This window comes from Penicillium longicatenatum (genome assembly GCF_028827895.1).
Source record: "Penicillium longicatenatum strain IBT 33135 chromosome Unknown contig_3_segment0_segment0, whole genome shotgun sequence".
NCBI lineage: Eukaryota > Fungi > Ascomycota > Eurotiomycetes > Eurotiales > Aspergillaceae > Penicillium > Penicillium longicatenatum.
In genome coordinates this window covers 79329-102456 of record NW_026643121.1, presented here as the reverse complement: position 1 = coordinate 102456, position 23128 = coordinate 79329, and the positions used below count along the sequence as shown (strand labels likewise).

At 49.9% G+C, this 23128-nt stretch overlaps 9 protein-coding genes across 9 annotated transcripts; 6 read left to right on the top strand and 3 right to left on the bottom strand.

Moving 5' to 3' along the window:
• Nucleotides 1-374: 374 nt before the first annotated feature.
• On the top strand, nt 375-1998 carry N7484_005397 (Zn(II)2Cys6 transcription factor domain-containing protein; the record flags this gene model as incomplete). The annotated part of the gene is made up of 3 exons (XM_057115816.1): nt 375-434; nt 487-1203; nt 1264-1998. The coding sequence occupies 3 exons, from the start codon at nt 375-377 to the stop codon at nt 1996-1998; spliced, it is 1512 nt and encodes a 503-aa protein (XP_056971699.1).
• Nucleotides 1999-2120: 122 nt separating this feature from the next.
• N7484_005396 (bifunctional precorrin-2 dehydrogenase/sirohydrochlorin ferrochelatase MET8) lies at nt 2121-2899 on the bottom strand (the record flags this gene model as incomplete). Its single annotated transcript, XM_057115815.1, has 2 exons — nt 2121-2729; nt 2807-2899. The coding sequence occupies 2 exons, from the start codon at nt 2897-2899 to the stop codon at nt 2121-2123; spliced, it is 702 nt and encodes a 233-aa protein (XP_056971698.1).
• Nucleotides 2900-3066: 167 nt separating this feature from the next.
• Nucleotides 3067-4793, top strand: N7484_005395 (ribose phosphate diphosphokinase subunit PRS1; the record flags this gene model as incomplete). The annotated part of the gene is made up of 5 exons (XM_057115814.1): nt 3067-3325; nt 3378-3387; nt 3444-3564; nt 3665-4710; nt 4763-4793. The coding sequence occupies 5 exons, from the start codon at nt 3067-3069 to the stop codon at nt 4791-4793; spliced, it is 1467 nt and encodes a 488-aa protein (XP_056971697.1).
• A 2514-nt stretch (nt 4794-7307) lies between these two features.
• N7484_005394 (uncharacterized protein) lies at nt 7308-7475 on the top strand (the record flags this gene model as incomplete). Its single annotated transcript, XM_057115813.1, has 1 exon — nt 7308-7475. One exon carries the CDS (start codon nt 7308-7310, stop codon nt 7473-7475), a length of 168 nt encoding a protein of 55 aa, XP_056971696.1.
• A 1573-nt stretch (nt 7476-9048) lies between these two features.
• On the bottom strand, nt 9049-12014 carry pldA (uncharacterized protein; the record flags this gene model as incomplete). Its single annotated transcript, XM_057115812.1, has 8 exons — nt 9049-9063; nt 9196-9744; nt 9798-10258; nt 10313-10573; nt 10622-11243; nt 11291-11443; nt 11496-11896; nt 11954-12014. The coding sequence occupies 8 exons, from the start codon at nt 12012-12014 to the stop codon at nt 9049-9051; spliced, it is 2523 nt and encodes an 840-aa protein (XP_056971695.1).
• A 1702-nt stretch (nt 12015-13716) lies between these two features.
• On the top strand, nt 13717-16504 carry N7484_005392 (RFX family transcription factor; the record flags this gene model as incomplete). Its single annotated transcript, XM_057115811.1, has 4 exons — nt 13717-13732; nt 13797-14511; nt 14575-14889; nt 14950-16504. 4 exons carry the CDS (start codon nt 13717-13719, stop codon nt 16502-16504), a joined length of 2601 nt encoding a protein of 866 aa, XP_056971694.1.
• A 641-nt stretch (nt 16505-17145) lies between these two features.
• On the top strand, nt 17146-18537 carry N7484_005391 (uncharacterized protein; the record flags this gene model as incomplete). The annotated part of the gene is made up of 1 exon (XM_057115810.1): nt 17146-18537. The coding sequence occupies one exon, from the start codon at nt 17146-17148 to the stop codon at nt 18535-18537; it is 1392 nt and encodes a 463-aa protein (XP_056971693.1).
• Nucleotides 18538-18621: 84 nt separating this feature from the next.
• N7484_005390 (DODA-type extradiol aromatic ring-opening family dioxygenase) lies at nt 18622-19583 on the bottom strand (the record flags this gene model as incomplete). Its single annotated transcript, XM_057115809.1, has 3 exons — nt 18622-19347; nt 19401-19531; nt 19580-19583. 3 exons carry the CDS (start codon nt 19581-19583, stop codon nt 18622-18624), a joined length of 861 nt encoding a protein of 286 aa, XP_056971692.1.
• Nucleotides 19584-20171: 588 nt separating this feature from the next.
• N7484_005389 (uncharacterized protein) lies at nt 20172-23020 on the top strand (the record flags this gene model as incomplete). The annotated part of the gene is made up of 5 exons (XM_057115808.1): nt 20172-20368; nt 20419-20864; nt 20911-21659; nt 21708-21967; nt 22015-23020. 5 exons carry the CDS (start codon nt 20172-20174, stop codon nt 23018-23020), a joined length of 2658 nt encoding a protein of 885 aa, XP_056971691.1.
• Between the last annotated feature and the right edge of the window lie 108 nt (nt 23021-23128).

The following is a 23128-nucleotide window of genomic DNA, read 5'->3' as shown; positions in this document are numbered from 1 at the left end:
AATTATAAGTGGATAAATAAGTGGAGGATGTGGTATGGCTCTGTGAGTACAATGTATAGAAAGACCGGCTTCCGAAAGATGTGCCATGAGAAGGGAAAGCATGCTTCTTATAGTTGTTTTCTAGTAGCATTCTGCCTGCTCGTAGCAAGGCTGTGCGTAAAAGCAAAATTGTGGATTCATCATCGAACCAAAGTATACAGCCCTGGGGGTTCGCAAGAAGAACCCCATTTTGGGTTTAGCGTCTCCACATGTTGGGCGTGATGATCTTAGTCATCCATTAGATCCACTGCGAAGGCGTGAACTAGTTAGCGAGAGCAAACTGCTGACAAGCTTGAAATGCTAAGCGGGACGAGACTCTTTTTCGTGAGCGCACTATGGTTGGGGTGGCTGGGAAGTCGAAAGGGTGCAACACGTGTCGAAAACGGAAAATTGCTGTGAGTCGCAGAACACTGCATTTCATTCGCAATCAATGACTCCCTAGTTTAGTGTGATCAGCAGAAGCCGGCGTGTAACCGGTGTACACGGTCAAATCGAGTGTGTGGTGGGTACGAGAAAGACAGAGTGTTTGTGCTCGTTCAACCCGCCGCGGAGAAAACACACATCTACCTAAAGCCCTCTTCTGACCCTCAAAATGAAGACTCTCCAGAGAGCTCAACACCTGGTTCTTCTCCGCCGGCCACGGAGATTCATCGCGTGCAAAGAACTTGCTCGTTTCCCGAGACCAGCCCCGGCTATCAACTGATCCACAGCAGCATCGAACGCCACAACTTAGTTCAAGCTTTCCTCTCCAATTGTTTCCCATCACAATGGGTGACCACGTCTCCTCGATCCTGGATCCCCTTACTTGCAGAGCTACCGACCAAAGCCAAAACCCTCGAGATATCGGCTGCGGCAGTTGCAGCCTCGGCGATTGGAAATATGTTCCATATGCCTGGTCTGGTCAAAACAAGCCACAAGTACTATACTCAGGGCCTCCGTCAGCTACAAAGGGCCCTGCATGACCCACTTCTCATGCGCGAAGACGAAACTCTTGCGGCATGCATGGCCTTGAGTCTTTACGAGGCGCTTGAATGTCCTACGGCGGGATCTGAGGGCTATTTCAGTCATTGCCAGGGTCTTATCGCATTGGTTCAAGCTCGTGGTGTACATGCACATACTTCTGCTGTTGGTCATCAGTTATTTCTAGGGCTCCGAATTCCAGGGGTTAGTCTCTGTGGTTTCTTAAAATCATTTATGTCATTGCTTACCGACTCTAAAATCTAGATATTATACGCCTTACAACGCAACACCTCTACTATCTTGTTCGACTCCATCTGGATGGAGCAGCCCTGGGTAGAATATACGAAGTCACCACTTGATTGCGTCACTGATTGCTTTGCCCATGCTCCTGGGATCCTGGAGCGGGTAAGAAAACTTCCAACCCTAAGCGCCAATCAGCAGCTCGGCTTGCTTTATAATCTGGTCCATGAATGCTGGCAGGTAGACAACCAGCTGAATATCATACACGACGGGATAGTAAAGAACGCGCCGGGTCCTCTATACTGGCTAGTGCCCTCACAGCAAAGCTTTTTGGCTCATGATGATTCCGTCGTGGGTCTTTTCCCATTCGTCTTCTGCTTTTCAAACATCCAAACCGCCAGAACACTGACGCTCTTGTGGGCAACGCGAAGTATGCTCTGGACGGGTCTATGTAATCTATACAACTATGCCAACTTCCTTGCAGCTGGGAGCTGCAAATTCATCACTGATGAGAGTAGTCTACCTCCTCTTGGCCATCGTGAAGACTATGTTTCCATGGCCTGTCATGTCTGTCAGTCGGTGGAGTATTTTCTGCAAAATGAGATGCTGCTGGCGGGGCCAATATCAGTCAGTCCAGCGCTTGGTATTGTTCTTGACAGCCTACAGCAAGGATATCATCCTCAAGAAGTTACGTGGCTTCGAGCAACACTTGATGTAATCCGCCGGAAAGGTTTGCAGGCACTGGAATATGTCACATAATCTCGGCCTCGGAAGTCAGGTAATTGATGAACACACCTGCATATCTTCCTAGGTATCGGGTAGTTCATGGTGAGGGATCGTGTATCATTCAATTGGTATATACTTATGTATACATGTATTTATCATTTGCGCACTTCCTGGAGTGTAGGCACAGTCCCTGGCCCGTATTGAGATAGCAGTCCATCCATGTCTTGTTCGGTCATCTCTACCAAGTCGTCCAGACTCCACGATTCGCAGACCGTCGACATCCACTTCATTCTCTTTGGCCCTTCCTCTTGGTTAGGTGCGACCTCTCGGAGCTTCTTCCGTAGCTTTCCGACATTCATGATAGCAGCTCCCATGTTGGATGGCAGGGTCGCTGCGATCTTCTTGCGCACAATGCTGGCCAATTTCGGGCCATTGCCATTTGTGCTGACCATAATCTGGAGAGGACCATCCCGGTGTATGCTTCCAAAGTAAAAGTCGCACTCGGGAGGAACATCAGCGATATTGGCGGGTATCCGCTTTTCCTTGCAGAGTTTCCAGACTTGCGTCGAGGCCTCCGGGTCATCAATGGCGCACAGCACCATGTCCGCATCATCTAAGTCGGAGGGTTCGAAATTCCGATCGACATGGATTACTTGGCTCTCGGCGACTCGGTAGGCGACTTCTTCATTGAGGCCAGTGGCCGGACAAACGACGGTAACGCGTGCGTCGGCATTGAGGGCGTGGAGGATGCGCCCCGCGGCGACCTAAAATGGAGCTGTAAGCAACCGAATATATAACGGCGGGGAGCTTTCGTCGAGCTACCCCATAGCTGACCACTCACTTCACCCCCTCCTACAACTAGCACGTGTTTCCCCCTGATCTGCCAGGCCAAGATCAAAGAGCCTCCACCTTGAACTTCGGGAAACTTAGACATCTTTCGGGTGAGAGATAATCCATTGAAGAGTCCTTCACAACGATAAGACGTGGGGCTTACGGGCACCCACACCGACCAACCGCGCAGTCACTAGTTTTTTCTCCGTCGCTTTTTCGTTTCTCTTTCTTTTCTTTTTTTCCCTTTCTCCATACTCAATCCCATCCGCCATGCGGGGTGTGCAAATTTTCTCGGGCAATTCTCATCCCGGCCTTGCAGATACCATCTGCGAACGGCTGGGTACGTCGCCCGCTAAAGCAGACCTTGGCAAATTCGCCAATGGCGAAACTAGCGTGAACATCAACACCTCGGTACGGAACCAGGATGTCTACATCATTCAGAGTGGCAGCAGCAAGATCAATGACAGCGTCATGGAGCTTCTGATCATGATCTCTGCATGCAAGGGAGGTTCGGCCAAGTCGATTACTGGTATGAGTTCCGAATCAAAATTTTGTGAAACATGCACTGATGATCTCTCAAGCGGTCATGCCGTATGCTACCCGTCTTGTTTGAACCCAATCACAGTGGATGCTGACGCGCAGACGAGGTACTTCCCCTACTCGCGCCAATCCAAGAAGAAGAGCCATCGCGGTGCCATTACCGCTCGCATGCTCGCCAACTTACTCTCCATCGCCGGCGTCGATCATGTCATCACCATGGACCTGCATGTACGTTTTAATCCCGTCTTCCCCGTGTCTAATGTACATTGTCCGTCGCTGGGGAATTACTGTGGAATTACTGTGTTCGATATTGATCGGCATCGAATAGGCATCTCAGATGCAAGGCTTCTTCGGCAAGCCCGTCGATAACCTCTTCGCCGAACCGTTTATTGCCCGCTGGATCCGGATGAACGTGGCTGGCTGGAAGGACGGCGTGGTGGTCAGCAAGAATGCCGGTGGCACCAAGCGTGTCACCTCGCTGGCTGATGCCCTGAAGTTGAACTTCGGTATTGTGACTACTGATCGTCGGCGACCGAAGGTTCCGATGACCATGTCGGACAGCACTGTCTTCTTCGATGCCATGGAAGAGGATAGCCGGGTACCCAAAGATCAGCAGCTCTTTGCAATTCACATGCAGCGCTCCAATGCCACGCCGCCCATTCTGGAGGAACCTGAAATCCCCAGCCCTACGGAATCTCTCCTGCGCCCCGAGACTCCCCCAGCTGCCCGCCGGCCGTCGGAGCTCGAGGCTGCTTACGAGTACACCGACGTGCGGGTGCGGGATGTGGTGACTGGCCGCCTGGTACAGGGTCAGCTGGTCGATGATGATTACCACGCTGACTCTGGCTCCCAGTCTGGTGGCACCACTCCTGGCGCTGGTAGTGGTGGTGGCGACGACAATGTTGAAAACACAGAAGCCGTCCCAGACTCCATGATGAACTCCATGATATCCAATGTCTCTTCATTGCCCCCCGATCATGCTTTGGGTGGGTCATTCGATGCAGTCGAATCTGACGATGACGAAGTCAGCGTTGCTGGTCTTGAGCACGAAAAGACCATTACCCTTGTCGGTGAAGTACGCGATCGACCAGTGTTCATTGTTGACGACATGATTGACAAGAGTGGGTCATGGATCGCCGCCGCCGAGACGGTCGTGAAGCGCGGTGGAGCCCGAAAGGTCTACTGCATCGCCACTCACGCGCTGTTTGGGGCTGAGTCCCTCGAGCAGCTGGAGGAATGTTCGTCCGTTGATCACATTGTCGTGACAAACACCTTCCCGATCCCTCCGTCAATGCTAAGGTCAAAGAAGTTGATCGTCATTGACGTTTCGAGTCTCCTTGCTGAGAGCATCCGGCGGCATCACTACGGTGAAAGGTAAGGCCTACTGGAATTATGATTGATTGAATGATTTTCTAATGGTACCTAGCGTCTCGGCGCTCTTCCACCTTAACGATTGAATGATGACCGGGATGTGACGAAACGAAAAGGACCGAAAGCAAGAATTTAACCCTCTAGGGCGTTTGATACTGATTCGCAGGCGAACTCTGCGCTCCATGATTTCATGGCATGATACCTATTTTTAACCTACCAATGGACCCAAAAAATCCGCTTTGAAGAAGTTTGCCTTCTAGTCGGTGAAGACGTAGTTTTTCTTTTTCTTGCTTTTGTTTTGTTTTGTTTTGGTTTTTTCTTCACCCAGCGATGCAGTCCACTCTGGGGGTACTGCAGGGGTATCTCGTTATCCACGAGATTCCCTTAACGGAGCGTTGGCAGAGCAAACATCGGGTTATGGGGTTGGGTTTTCTTTCCTTTCTACCCTTGGGTGAACGGAAGGAAAACACGATCCCATAGCACGAGGAGGTACGATGGCGCCGGTTTCTGAAGGTTTTGATATTCTCCGGGAATCAACCTCATGCTTTTTTCTTGGCAGTGGAACCGGGGCCAGAGAACATCTCGAACATATCTAGGATTCGCACTCACCGTAGATCAGTGAACAGTCAATATAAGAATTTTTTCCCTCGTCCAGTCATTATCCATGTTTCCATACTGCAGAACCTAAGTTTGACATCATCTCAAGCCTCAACGGCCATGCGGGCCGCCGTATGTATCCCCAACAGCCTGGGAAGCTGTGACGGATTCGAATGCGGTCCAATTGTAATCGAGTCTAGAACCGGTCGATGGGAACCTTCTACTAATTGATTCGACAGGTAGAACGGGAAACAATAGGTCATGTGAACAATTTCCCGTTTCAAGGCTTCCCAGATCGGCTCACCTGGACCAATTTCGAAGTGTCGTCCTTTCCTGACAGGTGCTTATTGCCGGAACGGATCGTACTTCTGGGTTCCTTTCCGACGGCTGGAGCTGTGGAGCCCTAGCTGTACACCCCCGTATCGGGTAATAGAGGCGGAAAGTTAGGTCACCATGTCCCGGAGTTCCCCGTGCATTGGGGACAATTCCATTTAATTTAGAAACATATTAGGAAGCAACAATCGGCCCCTGTAAGCGACGGGCCCAAGACTAGTAACCGGGGACGTACTTCCGAGGCCGATCATCATTCGACCAAGGATGTTGGGACTCGTCACCGCATCAGCCTCTTAGTGACTCGATTCGAGGCTCTAAACAGGTCTGAAACCATGAACCTATCAGGACGAACCTATAGGATATTTCCCCTAGGGGATAGAAAAATAAAAAAAAAAAAAAAAAAAAAAAAAAAAAAAAGTTCTATGGTCCCTGAGATGTGCCATGTGGAGACTAGCAAAGAGCCGTGCATTGGTCCAAGCGTCGGACCCATAATGACTATTTTGGTGTTGGGAAATGAAAATGATGTATCGATTTATTAAGTACCAGGGGCGGGAAATAAATGGAACCCAAAAAATAGAGAAGTGGAAGGAAAGAAGGGGGTTTCAAGTCATATACAAACATTGGAATGCATCAGCCCGTATGATCGGCGATCAAGCCGAAGATCGGGGAATCAGCAGTATTTTACGAAAGATTGGCGCGAATAGATATCGGGCGATCATCTCCTTGACGAGAACGCGGGTCTAATTCAACGCGGCTAGTCGGTTAGTGCTGTTTACCTAGTTCGGACGGACACAGCGAGGGGTCAATACGTGTAACTGTGCGTCGACAAAGTACAAGGGGGGACCCACAGGTTCTTTTGGCAACACGAGTCGATCTGCACAAGAAAAATGAAAACACAAAAAAGAAATGAAATATCAATCCCTTGGATCTCTCTCGGATCGCTTCCTACCAATTGTAGCCCTCCGATCCGTGAAGATCGTGATCCCGGCTAGAAACTGGGATCTGCCGTCTTCATGCGCCATGCAAGATGAGATTCGGTAGATCTAGTTCGGTTCCCTACGCATTTTGACTCTATCCCCTTCTTTTCTTTTTTTATTCCCGGTGAGCTCGAGAAAACGGAACCCTGGGAGAAAAAAAAGGAAAATTGGGAAGAAAAAAAAAAAACAATTAAAATAATTTGACTCAATCGACACAAACTCGGATACGTGCGTCATCGGCCTTCTGCAGACCCTTCACGGCTTTGGACGTGGACTGGTCTTGATTCCAGGATCATTGGTCTTTGGCCAAAGTACAGTTGATAGAAAGTTGTCCTGTTCAATCCGAGGCTATATATAATGGCCGGTCCAGATACTTTGGGACTTTATTCATTCCATCATATCTGAACCACTTACCCAAACATCCAATTCGACCATCTGGACTTCTCAAGACAAGCATCAAGTGTCTCTCTACCTAGGAACTGTGATTCCTTATATCATTTGATTTGGGTGAATTTGTCGTCCTTGTTCCCTCCCTCCCAGTCCCACACACTGGACTTGATATCCGGTGATCGACGCGTCCAGTCCCTCGGGTCCCTTGAGTGTTTAGTGCGGTAGGTGACGGAGCCTCGGGTCCGGAGAGTATAGCTTATCTAACCTGGACCAGAACTTCTATCCCCTTGAAATACTTCCATCATGGCCAACCAGTGCTCCGGTCACATCTTCGCCATCGTTCAAGCGACGAATGGCAACATCCTGACATGGCGGTGCTCGGATTGCAACTCCGGACCCTTCGTGGCCATCTGGCGCTGCAAGATCTGTGGCCACTGTCGCTGCAATGCCTGCCACAATTCTAAGAATTAGAGCAGCAAAAAAGGTACGTTGCAACCTTGCACAGTTCCAGGAACCGGGATGTTGGAAGTAAACACACCGGTTCTCGGGATTCGATATGCTTGTAGCTCTTTATTCGTCGGCTAACCTTTTCTGCTTGTAGCGCTCTGCATGAAAAGTTTCAGCCTCTTGCATATCACCCAGACCTCAACCTCAGACCAGGGTATCCCATTGTCATTGTTGCGGCATTCTTTTCCTGGATTCGTTCTGATTTTGTTCTCTTGCTTTCCCATGGCTGCGTTTGGCGACGTGCATTTGATCAGTTCAAGGTTCTCCAAAAGTTCTCTCACCAAAAGTTTTGGGTGCATTGGATGGAGTTTTTCACTTTTTTTCTTCTCTCTTCTTTCTTCTGTCATAGATTATGCCTTGCTACAGTTTATTGATTTCGGTGTATTCGTTCGGTTTCTTCGTTCGGGAATTTGTCACGGATAGTCTTTAGTGCATTTAATGCGAACCAAGATCTCCATCTCCTCTGAATACTACAGACGGTCCAAACATTTGTAATAGTTCATCAAGTAATAATTGGCGATCATATAGCCCGAATTGCCATGTCATCATTGCTGCACAGGGTCATCGATTTCCAAGTTCAAAAAGTCCCAAATCGATCGAGTACCTTTGCCCACAGTAAGGACGCAGAGTCCGAATGCAGGGCTTATCCCTTGGTCCACGGAAGTACATCTCCGTTCGGGTCCGACCTACATGAATATATGCAGCTCTCAACTCCCGGCATGAACCCCTCCCCCCGACTCTAAAACTCAATTGTACAGCCATCCATCCGGACCACTCGGTCCAGCTTGCCATCCTTTTCCACTTTTCCCATACATGATCTCATTGGGCCCGAAATATCGGACCTACCTTACGCCATGCGGTACCCAACCAATACACACCCCATGGAAAAGGAATCCGCACCCTACAGCGCCGCCATCTCGTGGCGCTTGAGTAAAGTATTCCAAATCGACAGGTCAAAAACTGGGAATTTGAAAGGGAATCATTGAAAGTTCGGTCTCGCTCGCTTAACAAGATGTGGATTGTAAGCAAAGCAGTCGAGAAAGCGGCCCAAGGAACAAATCGTAATTAAGGATTTCCAGGGGCTTGGGTCCGCTTAACTCTAACTTACGTGTCCCCACTTCAACAAAAGCACCACGCAAGGACCATTTGGTGGCACACGGCGGTGGGATTGTGGAGGTCTGTGGGTCTGAAGAAAGTACTGACCCGGATGGCTGGGTTACCTGGTTACTGGTTACATGTACACTGGTCTATCATGCTTAGTTCATGCCGGCTAGTATAGATCGGGGAGCAATCATGACGATCGCGGGAAAATTAAAAAGGACCAACATAAGTACAAGAAAAATATCAAGCGAAAGCTTGACCATGACAAATATGAACCTCCACAGACGCTACTGGAAGGTACGTGGACTAGGAGAGTGATCATACGAAAAACTTGACAACCCTCACGGTGAGCATATGCGGGATATCGATCGTCGATAGTCGAGTGGGATGGGGGGGGGGGGGGAACACAAATACACGAAAACGAAAAACTGGGTCGCTACGTGTAGATGCTCTAGCGAAAGATGTTAGTCCCGAAAATACAACCCCACAGTAAGGCACCACCGAGGCGATCCGAGAAGACAGAAAAAAAAAAAAAAGAAAAAAAAAAAACAAATAGAAACTCAAATAACACAAATCAACTTACCTCCGTAATCTGGTTCACAGCCAATCCAGGCTCGGCCATCTCGGCCTCACACAAAAACTCCAAAGGCAGCCACACTAAGTGGCCTTTGATCCGATCGAGTTTTTCCCGCACCTCGGCAATAGGCATATATGGATCAAACAGATGACCCTGCTTGTGTGACCCACGCGGATAGAAATTATCGTAATCCTCGAAAGTCTTGATGTTGTCATCTGGGTCCGCACGGAATAGCACCCGATACGTCTCCGTGTTCACGGTAGCCTGTTCGGTCCAGGTATTCCAGACCGCATCACTGAGTGGGTCGGTGACAAAGTCGTTCTCAGGACCTTCGAGGATCTTATTGAGACATACGTTGGGGGGTTGGGCATTCGGCTCGTTAGCTGCATCGTAGTCTTGGGCCGGGAGAAGGCCGAGGTGTTCGCGCCAGAGTTGGCGGCGAAGTGTGGCTGCATGACGACCTGCGCGGTAGGGTTGACCGTTCATTTCGCTGTCGATGAAGTCCTGGTCTTCCATTACGATAGCGAGTTCACTATCATGGGAGCCAAGTTGGGACTAACGGGTTTAGATCAGTGCTAGGGACACAGAATGTGAATGATGGAACTTACTCGGTCGTTGATGTTGGCACTACCGCAGATAACGATGCGATCATCGACAATGCACACCTTGCCATGCACATATAGCTCTTCTTGTACGATATTGGGCTTTTCGGCCTCTGGGTCACCTTCCCAAAACTCATCGGACATCTTGCCACCATTCAGCATGGTGACATGAGCCACCGAGTCTCGGCTTGCATCGCCTTGCTTTTCCTTGTTGCGCTCAACTTCCTCCTCGAACTTCTCAAGCTTGCGCACCTTCTCTTCCTTCTGGGAGGGGTCGACGTCATAGCTCTTTTCGTTGCGATCGCCATCTTTGCCAACGGAGGGATGCACACTCTCACTCATGATAGACTCCGCGATACCACGCTGGATATCCTGGTATGTCACCCCGGCCTTGCTCTCAAGCTCCTCCAGTGCGGGGGTCTTGTTGATACGGTCATAAGCACGCAAAGCAAAGACGAAAATGTGCTCTGTACAGGGCAGTTAATATCCACATCAAAAGACCATGAGACAGAAAGACCTACCTTTGGGGTCCACGCCAGCCTTGGCGATTTGTCCCATGATCGAATCCTCGCCCCGACAGATCGATTTGTACTGGTAATCCATGATGGCTCTGGTACCTGATGCAGCATTATCACGTAGATCGCCTGCAAATCCGGGAATAGCAGGAATCACCAAAATGACGCGGAACTTACGGCCTTCCTTGCCAGCCCGAACAGCTGCATCAACAATGGCCGCGCCAATTTTGTTGTAGATGGGATGCTGATTGTCACCCGTAGCCGTGACTGCAAAAATCAGCTCTGATCAACAAACCATGTGAAAGATGGACATACTGAAGAACTGGTTCTCAATGTAGACGAAATGCTCCGCATTGCGAATAATCTCACAGTACGCATTCTGAATACTATGCTCATTCAGAATCCCACTGCTCCAGTCATCACTACTGCGCACCACCTGCGCTCGCACAGAGCCCTGATTGCCGCGTGGCTTAGTCGAAAGCGGTGTCAAAGGATGATGAATGTACTCGCCACAGGGATACTTGGGCCGCTGAACAGCAATGATATCTTCCTGCTCATCTTCTCGTCCCTCCATCAACAACCAATCCACATTCTCATTGCGCTTGTACTTATCGCGCTTGATGAAGTTCCAGCGGAGAACAAAGTGCTCGGCAATATCGTAGACGCAGTCGCCAATCAAGCCCATTGCCACATCATGCCACGGCATGCGGCCATACTCGGTTTTGCTCAATTCGTTATTCTGCCAGTCGTCCACGCTTTGGAAGTCCATGATGCGGTTGTTATTGAACTCCTGACCAGGGAAGATGTCATCTCTGAGACCGGCTGGGTGGACGTCGGCGAGTGGGTGCTGGTGGGCGTCCCAGCGACCAAAGCAGAGATCGATACCCCCAATGAATGCCATCGCATAGTCGATTACAATGAATTTCTCGTGGTGAGCCTGTGACATATTAGGATACGTTGATAGTGCGAAAGTTGGGTGCATACCCAGTAAAGTGTCATATCAGCACCATTCTCAAAGACATTATGGTCCGGGTGTCGTAGGACTCGAATATTGCCATGTCCGGGTGTACCCTCGGGACAGAGGTTACGCAATGCATATTTGGTATGTGCCGAATTACATGTCAGAGCTTGGTTGACCTGTACTTTTTTTTAGCCTGCATATCCTTTCTTGGAGACAATGATATTATACCTCTTTGTAGACGATCACATAGATCTTAACGCCCGCCTCCGCGCGTCTCTTCAAAATATGGTCTAATCGCCATTCCTGGTGATCCACAGGAGGACGGCGGAGGAATAATTCTGGCGACAACCACCAATCGGCAATGTATATAGTCTCGGTTGCTTTCTCCAGCGCCTCGGAGACAGCCCAGAGGTAATCCATACCATCAACATACCATTTTACCCGGTTATTCTCGTGGATGGGTGCGAAGGAGTGGAAGCGGTGGGATTCGGCGATTTCTGAGCGTTTCTTATCGGTGACTTGTTCATGCTCCTCATCGTGGCGGTGATTTGGGTTGACGATGTTGTAAAACTTGCCGACCTTGTGTTTTAAATGTGCTGCGGAGGCTTTGACGTCCTGGAGATTGTGGTCTGAAGAGGGGTTAGCGTGTAAAGCCCAGAACTTTGAACACCAGTGGGGAAAATCACCTTTAAACTTCCCCTCCAAGTTTTCAATTCCTTGCTCAAACTTATCCTTGAATCGATGCATAATTTGACGTGGCTGGGAAAGTCCGAAATCGCGGTGTGGGGAAAAGAGGGAGGAATGCAAGTGGAAAGGGAAATATCCAACTCCGCTTGGTGTGACATCACTGCAGCCCTATGGCCAGATCTCGGCGTCGCGTAAAAATACACTTGGCGTCGATCGTCATTTGATAGTGATGTGTAGGCGTGCTGATAACCATGGTAATTCAGGTGTTCCTGTGCCGTTCCAGCATTAAGAGGATTTGGATCCACTGTTGGTCCGTGGATGCCGAATGGGATGACGCCCGCCCAGTTTCTTCGTTCTTGGCGGGAGGGGTTATCCCAGTCAATTGGTTCCTTTTGAGATGGTATGTATGACAAAATTTCAATTTAGCTGGGTACAGTATCAATCAATTGTCGATCTGAGGAGTGGGGTCGGGGTCGGGGTCTCACGGTTTCTAAAGCAAAGGGCACCTGATGATCAACATGGCACTTGGTGGAGAAAGATGCATTAATTCTCCGATTCGAGACCATTGTGCAACCTGTCAATAGATTCCGATTCGCTGGTTCTCTCAAAGACATCTCTAGGCTCTCGGTAGCTCTAAAGATATTGGAAGCAAAGGTTTGATTGTGATTGGGAACTCAGTGAACGCCTGTTCTGAGCTGCGTGGTTTATACTCGGTCCCCTTTGAATTTGAGCGCCTGTTTTTCCTAAAATTGGCTTGAGATAAAAGTCATGGACATCCGTTGATGCATGCATTTGTCCCAAGAAGCATCCCGATTATCAAGTTGGTGTGTACTCGATTGATGCTATTTCAAACATTTTAATGTGTGAACGTTGACCGGGAACCTTTCGCGCAATGTTGTTCTGGGAGAATATATAGTTGGGATGATAATAATCAACCTCGCTAAATGCTACCCTTTAGTTTAAAAAGGGGTCTGAAATTCATCGGCAAAGTATTTAGAGCCTATTCAGAGCCCTCTAGGGCCTTGCACATAACAAATACATTGATGTGTTGTGACTTTTCTGGTTACATGTGTGGTTCTCGAGGGTATGACGTAGGGACAAGCAAGAATTGAGTCGACTCCTTGTGTGCCAATGCATCGGATACTAGCACCTCTTAAACCATAACATCATTTTCTGAGTGAAAAGTAAAAATAATAATAAAATAAAAAAAAAAAAAAATCAAAGCGCGATAAACTTGAATGCAGAACCCATACCTTGAGATCCAACATTGAGGAGTTCTAGGATCCCGATCTCGAGAGAACGGTCAGAATCGTCTCTGTAGGATATCAATGAGAATTTCAAAATAGAGCACTTGGCTGTCAGTTCCAATAGTCCTGACCCTGTTTTCTCTGTAACCTCCTGCATAGTTCGTGAAATGCTTTGTTTTTGTTTAGCGTGGAATGCTTACCTGATGGCCTCACGTGATGACCCAAACAACGTTGTCTGAGGAACGGCCTGCTCTGTTTATCCTCCCACGTCTCGACTACACCACGCGGCCAGCGATAGCCCTGCAAATTCGGGTCGGCTCTTGTGTGGGATCTTGCTGAAAGCACTGCTAGCCATTTGTTTAAGCTCAGTACCAGGTTTCTAAGTGGTCATCGTCGCTGTGTGTGTGGGTGTGCGTGTGCGCTGGTAAGAAATTCACACGCCTGTGTGCAGGAGCGGCCATCTCCCTGGTGACGGATCTCCTCCACTTTTTTTCGATTCACCAACCGGATTCAGAATGCCTTCTGAACTAGGTGAGAAAGCCTGAGCACACTCCACTCGATCGCTCTGGTTGTAAATGCTCATAAATCATGATAGTACGCGCCCCGTCGCAAGGCAGCGCGGTCTCGCAGACAACCCAGCACATGGGCCCTCATAGTCGCCCAGGGACGGCCGACCCCTTACGATCACGGTCGGAAACGCTTTCGCGAGGTGGCCGCCGAGCTCGGTCTCGAGGCTCGACTGCTAGTATTCATTCAAGTACAACCCAACAGACTCAAGACCAGCACATCGATGCATTCCCTCAATTCATGCCTTCCCAAGTCGCCAATTCCCAGAGCATGTTCGCCAACAACCCCGAAGACATGATCATGCGTTTTGGTCATCAGTTTGGTCATCCCGCCCACGGCGCATCCCTAGGTCAAGACATACGGGAAGCTCACGCCGTCATGTCTCGGTCTGAGGACTTTCCCACTCATGCTATGCATGGACACACACTCTCGCACCATTCTTTGACCCCAGACATGGCTCACAATGGGGTCGCTGGAGTCTCGGTTCCTCAATATCAAACCATGTATGACAGTGGAATCGAAAACCACCTGCCAGAGCAAACCTTGGAAGAGCCAGACATCTCTGAGCAAGGCGGGAAAAAGAAAAGAGGATCTAGCTCCACGTTGGCAAATGACAATGAGCTGCGTAAATTGCTCCGTCAATACGAAGGTTGGTCGTTGAAGCAAATGGCTGCTGAGGTCATGAAACACGAAGGTGCTGGCGGCAAAGCAGAGAAAGTGAAGCAGGTATTCGCCATGATCTGGTAGGACACCCACCATTATTTCTTCTCTAATGGACTTTGGCTCACTATGTCCCCCGTCAATAGGTTGCGAGAAAACTGTCGGAAGAGTTCTGGGTCTGTAAGACGAGATCGTGTCTATTGCTGCTATGCAGAAAACTGTGGAACAGAACGTGTGTCGGTATTGAATCCGGCCTCATTTGGTAAATTGGTGCGAATCATCTTCCCGAACGTCCAAACACGACGTCTTGGAGTTCGTGGGGAATCCAAGTATCATTACGTCGATTTGTCGGTCATTGAGGAGAAGCAGCAAAAGCCGGCACCAGTGAACGCGCAAGTTGTACCTAGTCAACGTGGATCTGTAGCTCCAGAGAGGCCTGCAAGCGCGATGCGTTCAAGAAGGTACGTTGACACGTCTGACACTTCCACGCTAAGTTTCATCAACGCTAACACGTCCCTCAGTATCAGCATCTCCCAGCCCACAGCCGATTCTGCGGTCTTTCCCTCCCCTACTACTTCTTTTGCTCCCCGATACCCCGTCAATCCTCCAATGGCAAGCTGCGGCTGCCCATCTGATACCCAGCCAACCTTGTCTGGCCCAGATGCCACTGTTACGCATGAAAATGTTGCCCAACACGCCGGCCGGATCATTCATCAGATGCTGCAGTTCCCAACTGATGAAGCCCCGGTTGACAATGACACCCTCAATCTTCCTGACATCCGTGGTCATTTGCCTGCCAATACCGATCTCAAGGTGGCAGATGCTCTTGCGGCCCTTTACCGAACTCACTGTATCTCAGTAATCGACAGCTTCCGGTTCTGTAAGGAACGCAACCTCATGAAATACTTCTCTGCGTTCCATGGCACTTTGACCGTTCCTGTGCAAAAGCTTTTGACTCATCCCAACCTTGCCCCTTGGATCAAGGAATGTGACTGGTTGATGTACCAGAAGATGATTCCATTCGTCGCACCTCTCACAACGCAGGTTGTGCCTAAGCCTGTTTTGGATGCATTCCGCTCCATCTCGCAGCGTCTTTGTGGCCATATTGCGGAAACCTTCAAAACACAACCAACCCACGTATCTATTGCCCGCTTGATCCCGGCCCATATCTTTTGTAACCTGCTCAAACACATGCTTGACGTCAACCAGGCTGCGAACGCTGCTGCTGCCTGGCTCTGCCACCCTGAAAACCGCAATCAGATGTGGGCCGATTTCAAGTCCCTTGTGGATCCACAGGAAATGATCACCAAGGCCAATGTTCCTGCTTGCGCTGCCCGCGCTACAGAACAAATCCTCAAACACGATGTTCGAGCTCTTCTCACCCCGGTCACGGATGTTGACCCCACCGATACCTTGCCTTTCTACCGCAAACCAGATACTGCCGAAGACATTGAAGCTCACCGATTGCCTGCGGAAAACGCACCTGGTGACGAGTACAATTTCCCCGACAAATGGATTCAGTTCATTCTCAACATCCCGGCTGTCTTTGCGAACCATCGCTCCCAGTGCGTCATTGCAAAGGTTGACGCATTGTGGGAAAATATTCTACACCGGTTGACTCTGGGTGGTGCTGCTAGTTTCAGTGCTTGGTGGATGACAAAAGTCTTCTTCCACGAGATGATGCTCTGGCAGGCAGAGAAGGGTGGCTTCATGCGTAGCAATCCGGCTTCTCTGCAAAGTGTTACCGCTGCCCCCGAGCCTATGGGAATGGAAAATTTTCAGCTGAAGCAGAACCTTGGATCCGGCCGCAACTCTTTTGACGGCAATCACCCGCGTGGATCCCCCTCGGGCCCCCAAGATGGTGTGCAGGGCCGCACCCGTGATGACCATGTCGACCACAAGCATGCTCCTAGTGAAAAAGAGCTAGCACTGACAGACTCGGGCTTCCAAGCTCCCAACAATGACGACAGTGCGATTGACCTTGAGGATGATCCGATGTTGATTGCAGTGGGTAAATACGGCGACATAATGGCTTCCGACCCCGCGGACGCCGAAGGTGATGTGGTTGTCATCTAAGTTTTTGCTTTCTACATTGTGACGTTTGCCTTTTGAGGCTCGGAGTTGAGATATCCCGGTGTAACTATTTCTTATGTTCTTTTTCATTTGTTTTACGAAAGGCTTTCCTTTGTCACGGCGGAACGGCGTTTTGACTGTTCTGCATGAAGAGATGAGACACGAGATGGGCGCCAAGGTCTTGCTTGCGAGACTGCCAAAGGTGCCCGAGGTCCATACAAGCATTTAATCGGCGTGGGGAAATCCTCGGCTTAATTCTTGCTTTTGCATTTTCTTCCCTTTTGTCTACTTTTTTTTTGGCCTGCCCTTTTCCTAATAAGGCTGTACATATGCTCCTACACGCTTTGGATCGTGTTGAGTGGAGGCAACTTGAGGTGACGATATACGTTTGTTCAATTCCTTGCGAGGACATCACAACATACTTAACATCTTTAGTCAGACTACTTAAAGTAACTGTACATAAGGTAGACTGGAAAGGAACCTGGGATGGCCCCAATGACCCAATCGGGCTACCAAGACCGCAGTGGAGCTCGGAGATTTTGGTACGCGTAATCAATCTCCGAGATGATAATCACTCACCTCCGATTTCATCAATCGACATCTCTCGCTTTTTGCGAAACATACATATTAAGGGAGCCCACAAAATGCGGCCACATCAAACCTGGGTTGGGACGCTGCCCCTGCTGACCTGTCTCTCTACCCCAACTTTGGCTACCAAAGACGTCGAGATCTTAGAAAATGCTAATCACATCTTCAACGCCATCCAGTCGACATTGAGACACCACGGATCGGAGATCAACTACAACGGCATGTCGTTTTACCGAGCCAGCGTGCCAAAAGGAACTCAATTTTACCACGGCACCGGTCTGAAAGACTCAATTCAAGGACTTGAGTGGCTGGCTTTCGAGCCCGAGCACTCCCTAGGCTTTGCCCACTGCAGTGGCAACAAGTTCGCAAAGAAGGACTTACAGCAGCCCCTCGACGACTATACAGCACCAGAATGGGATGGAAACGGGTATCTTCATACCTATGCCGCTGCCAAGGATTTGCGCTTGCTGTACATCGATGGGATGTCGGCTGGGCCAGGAGGTGGAGCAGAATCCCAGGATCGCATTCTATACAACAACACCATCACTGGTGAGCTGCCGATAGATGGCCCCAAAATTGGAGGACCGCCCCAAGAGCAGCAGCGGGCGATCGAGGCTTGCCGCATGGCGAAGGAGGACTGGGGTGACAAGATCGATGGCATTGTACGCACCGAAGGTGATTTTGAAATCATTCTCTGTAACTTTGAGCGCGACCTTGAAGTGGTGCATATCATTCAGACGAAGCCCCAAGAGAATTCGGGTCGTCCAGGTGGACCTGGTGGGCCTGGAGGTGGAAAAGGACGAAAGGGTCAGCATGGTGGTGGTCCTGGCGGACCCCCCGGAGGACCTCGGTCAGGTATCAAGTACTGGTCCTTGGCTACCAGATTCGATGAACGCCTAGGAAAGAAAGTGAGAATAGACTTGGACAACTTCGTTTCAGCTTATACTTATGGCCTTGACCTCTTTCCTAACAATGCCACTGTTCCGAAAGTGGGCCATATACCAGTTGAAGAGTTGCACCCCATTCGACAGGACGTCTACAAACTGCTCAACACCTGGGATTCACCTATCGATACATTCGATTGGCAGGCTGTGGCCGATATGATTGTTTTCCAGTATTCCGATGAGCTGAAAAACCTGGCTGCAGGAACCTATTCGTCGGCGGAAGAGCTGCGAGATCACCTCGAGAAGCTGTTGGAGCCTTTCATCGATTACCGCGACTTTGATAACGGTGAGGTCATTATCAACCGCTGTGCCGGTGAATGGATTCCTCTTTCGGCTCCCGTTGGCTCACTGGGTGGCAATGCTGTACGATCCATCGCCCGATCGGTCTGCTCTACCTTGGTTTCCGCGATGATGGATGATGAAAAAGACCTAGAGGTTTTAATTACGAGCTTCAAAGACCTAATCATCTACCTTCAATGGACGACCTGGGCAGCGGATGCATAATTCAATCTTTGAATATAGATTGTATACCTGTTTATATCAAATTTCATTTGCTCGAAAGATATTACATACACTGTCAACGAAGAACTATGCCGTAATCTCCTTGGCCCAGCGACCGATTGTGAACTGGGAGTTACACATGTTGGTCAGTTCCCAGCTCTCCGCGGCCAATACGGCTGGCGTATTCTGGTCTTCAGGATCACCTGCCGCACCCGCAACAAACATTGCCGCCATGAAATGATCATCGGTGGCATGAGCGTCCCTAAAGCGAGGATGCTTCATCAGCCGCGTCATGGCAGCACGAAGCTGCGGTCCTGATGTTTTCGTAATGACATCCTCCACAGCCTGTCGAAACTCCATTGCCCAATCCTCCGGTGGTGTCTCCATGGCAAAGTTATCCCGGAACCGAAGCATAGGGGCCCAGCGATTGCGATACAAGTTGTGAACTGCACCTCCCGTCCCGATGAGCAGATAATTCTCCCGACGGAGCGGTCGTAGTGTAGCCCCCATCTTCATATGGAAATGCGGATCATACCGGGCGTTCATCGAGATCAGGGTTGTGGGTGGGCAGCCCGCAGGGAACATGCGGATGAGAATCAAATAGACGTCGTGAATCCAGTCAAACTTGGGGTTTCCGCCGACATTGTATCCCTCCTTGGCGAGCATCTTGATGCATCGGTCGGTTGTTTCCAGATCAGGGTTGAGCTGATAGTTGACGTACTTTTCCGGTTTCACATAAGCGACCGGGCTTTTTTCGGGATTTGGGTTGGTTGACAGCTCGATCCTGTCACCGAGGCAGTCCCAATGCGCGCCCTATTCCGATTGTCAGTCTATTGATTGATGATAACTGTCATGGCTAGTTGTACCATAATCACGACGCCCCTGATACCCTGCGCCAACGCTTCATCTCCGCATTTCTTCCAATAGTCGGCACTTTCGGACTCTTCTCCCAGCATCATGGTTGAGCCATGGGAGAAGAAATGTACTGGTGTGAGACCTGTCAAAGTGAGTTTGAAAGTTCATATCAATGGGAACCGTGACTGACCCATGTCGTCTGTAAAACCTGCAGAACTATTTCACAAAAATTGCCATAAAGAATCGACCCTATCCAGGCACTATATCACCCTGCGCCCACCGGAACACCAGATTGGCCCCTGTTCTCCGATTCGAACTTCCGTTGGACGGTCGGATGTCGTCCCCCACATCCCGAAAATGTCATGCGGGGATCCCAGGGATTAGGGGTTGCGTAATCCCCAGAATATTGAGTTGGACTCTATGCCCCTTTTGAAGCGAAGTGAGGGGTGAGGACCAGAAGTGGGCTTACCCAGCCGGCCACCCAGACGAATCAATAATGGTCTTCAACGACCATAATCTGGGGAACATCCAAGTGTGGGGTCGCAACTTCATGGCACTTGCAAGGAAACACGGAGATTGGTGAAAATCGCCTCGACTAAGCGAGAGATGGAAATGATCGGCAATTCATGTTGACAAGCTTGATGGAGCTATGAGTGCCTTGGTAGTAGTGTCTTGTGGCAAGACCCCATGATCTCCGTGAACTGCCGACTTCCCCAGATTTCCGCCTTCGCCTTCTGTCAATTTTCCCCTCCACCATCAACAACAGATGATCGGGGATAACAATGTTCAATGAGTCTCCGACCACTGACCAGCTGAACACCGCCCAATCCCCAACCAAATCCAAGGATGGAGGCTATTTTCAGTGCGGGTTCTGTAAACGCCACTACAATCGAGCGGATCACTTAATCCGCCATGTTCGATCGCATACAAGGGAGAAGCCATATATTTGCGATGTTTGCGATAAGGGTTTTGCCCGGCCGTAAGTGGTGCCCGGATTGCATTCGCGACACGTCACTGATAACCATGGAGGGATCTTCTAAAAAGGCATGCAGCGGGGCATGCACACGATAGGGATCGCAAGCGCAAAAGAAGCTCGTCAGTTGCGAAGCAAAGTCGAGTGTCACAGGCTTGCAAAGCATGCGCTTCGTCAAAGCTCAAATGCGACGAAACCAAACCGTGTAAACGGTGTCGCGAACGGAATCTGCATTGTGACTGGCAGGATGTCGTGCAAGACTCGTCTCCGGAGCCATCGCAGCACAATGATGAATTGGAGAGACTGTCGACTCTGCCGGTCGATTTAACCGCCACTGTGGCTTTCTCACCGATGCCGACCCCGATGGATGATTTCCCACCCACTAATGCCATCCTCATGACCCCACAAGGAAATGCGCCTGACCAGGTCCTCGACCCGGCGCTTGATTCGGTCCTTTCGCCAGGGGTGCCAGTGAATGGCCCGACTCAAATTGAATATGGTGGTATGTAGCGTTTTGACAAATCACGAGGACTCGCTGACAGCAATAGTTTCACCCACGGACCAAGAAAGTGGCATTTTCAGCGTGGACGGCACCTTTTTTCCAAATTTCTTCCCCGACTCGTTCATATCCTCGCTTGGTCGATATAACGACCCATTTGATCCGTCCAGCCTGATCCCCGAGTTCACACCTTATGGTGCACTAGAAAATCCGGCTCTGGATTTCAGTTTGACGGATGGTGACTTCGGTCTTATTGACATGTATAATGCCGGAAGTTCAATGCCGAGGAACGAAAACGATCAACAGGACCGTTTCGATGCCGACAGTGGTATTGGTATTGGAGCGGCGGCTTACCACCGGTCGTCGTTGTCGGCATGGAAACCTCTCCAGGAAGACCGTGCATTCATCGATCACGAGAACCTGTCGGTTCCCAAGGCCATCGATAGCCCCGAAATCAATCTTGCCGACCGACAAACATTATGCGAGCGGCTTTCCTCGAGCAGCCGAGACCAGATTTTTGGTCTGGTGCTTGAAATCAGCCGCGAGACCAACTTGAATCGAATTATGAAGTCCTTTCCAAGCACAGAATTATTGGATGGGTTAATTCAACAGTTCTTCGACAATCAGAGTCGCAACGTGGACTCTTTCATCCACGCACCAACTTTTCGGCCAAGCGCTGAACATGCAAGTATCCTTGCGGCCCTGGCTGCTTCGGGAGCCGTGCACTCACCCATTCATACCATACGCAAACTTGGCTATGCTTTACTGGAGGTTGTGCGACTGTACATGCCCACGAAGGTATGTCATTTCCACCCTCGAATTGGACTCGATATTAACAGCCACTAGTATGAAAAGGATAATATTGCCACACGGGACCTACGTACATCACAGACATATGCGTTGACTATCGACATTGGAGTCTGGAGTGGCAATCGGCGAAAGACTGAAATTGCAGAAAGCTTTTCTCAACCGTTGATCACCATGCTCCGTCGCGGATTGAGATTTCGTCGGTCGGTCTATACAACTATCATTCCTCTGGCAGAAGATACGGATGATATACTGGAGCGTAAATGGCACGAATGGATCGAGCAAGAATCCTTCAAAAGGTAAATACTCCAGGGTTCTGTCCGTGACCACTTCTAACCACGACTAGACTTGTTTATCATCTTTTCCTCCACGATTCCCAGACCGCGGTCACTCTTAACGTCAATCCTCTAATATCCTATGCCGACCTGGAGCTCCCCTTGCCAGCAGCGAGGTCATTATGGGAAGCCAAAACGGCTGGCGAGTGGAGACAGCTGTATCCTGCCCATGGGCCTGTGCGTGTACCGTCATTAACAGAGCTTCTACGCGACATGTCGCAGTTGTCAGTATTCCAGGATCGCATCGACACACAACTTGCCGCTTTAGTCCTACTTCATGGTCTCTCGGCCCTGATCAACGAATACCACCGACTAAAGTTCATCTCAACCAGTAACTCGAAGCATTGGCATGCTCTTGTGACCAATTCCCGCCAACAAGAGCTGGACCAAGCCCTCCAACACTTTCGCATGGTGTGCTCGGAGTTGTGTGTTCCATGCCGGCCTGAGATCATCTTGGTATGTGAGGTCGTCTCGATGCTCTTACACATGTCGCTGGAAGAGCTTCAACTATTCGCAGGCAAGGAAGACAAACAAGAGGCACATCGTGTGTATCAATCTGCCCTCGAGTGGATAGCCAGTGCCGATTCCCGCCGAGCCATCTGGCATGCCGGCCAAACCATCCGTATTTCTCGTCAAATGCCCCCCAGCTCATTGACCGGGTTCTTCGCCATTGGGGTATTCTACGCTAGCCTGGCATTCTGGTCTTATGGCGTGGTATCCAGAGCAAAGAATACCCGACTCCTGGGGAGCCCCGTTTCCCAACTTCCTAGTCAAGGCCCCACAGTCTTCCTTGACGGAGAGGAGGTGGCGGATGTGTCCAAGTTCGTCACGCTGGGCTGTGGTCATCCGGCGTTACAAGGACCGAGTGAAACCGTCTTCCTATCGGACTCTAGGTCCGTCATGCAGATTGGACAGAGAGCTCTGCGAGCAGATATCTCAGAGAGCACACCACCCCTGGTGCAGAGTTTGGCTCAGTTAATGAGCGATCTGGGAAACTGTGTCCTTGTGGGGTCTTAGCAAGCATGATTCAATGTAAAATACGAACATCTCAACGTGATACCCATGATTATGATTGAAAAGTCTCCAAGATATCAAGTATATTCTTCAAATCGGGACTCTTGTATC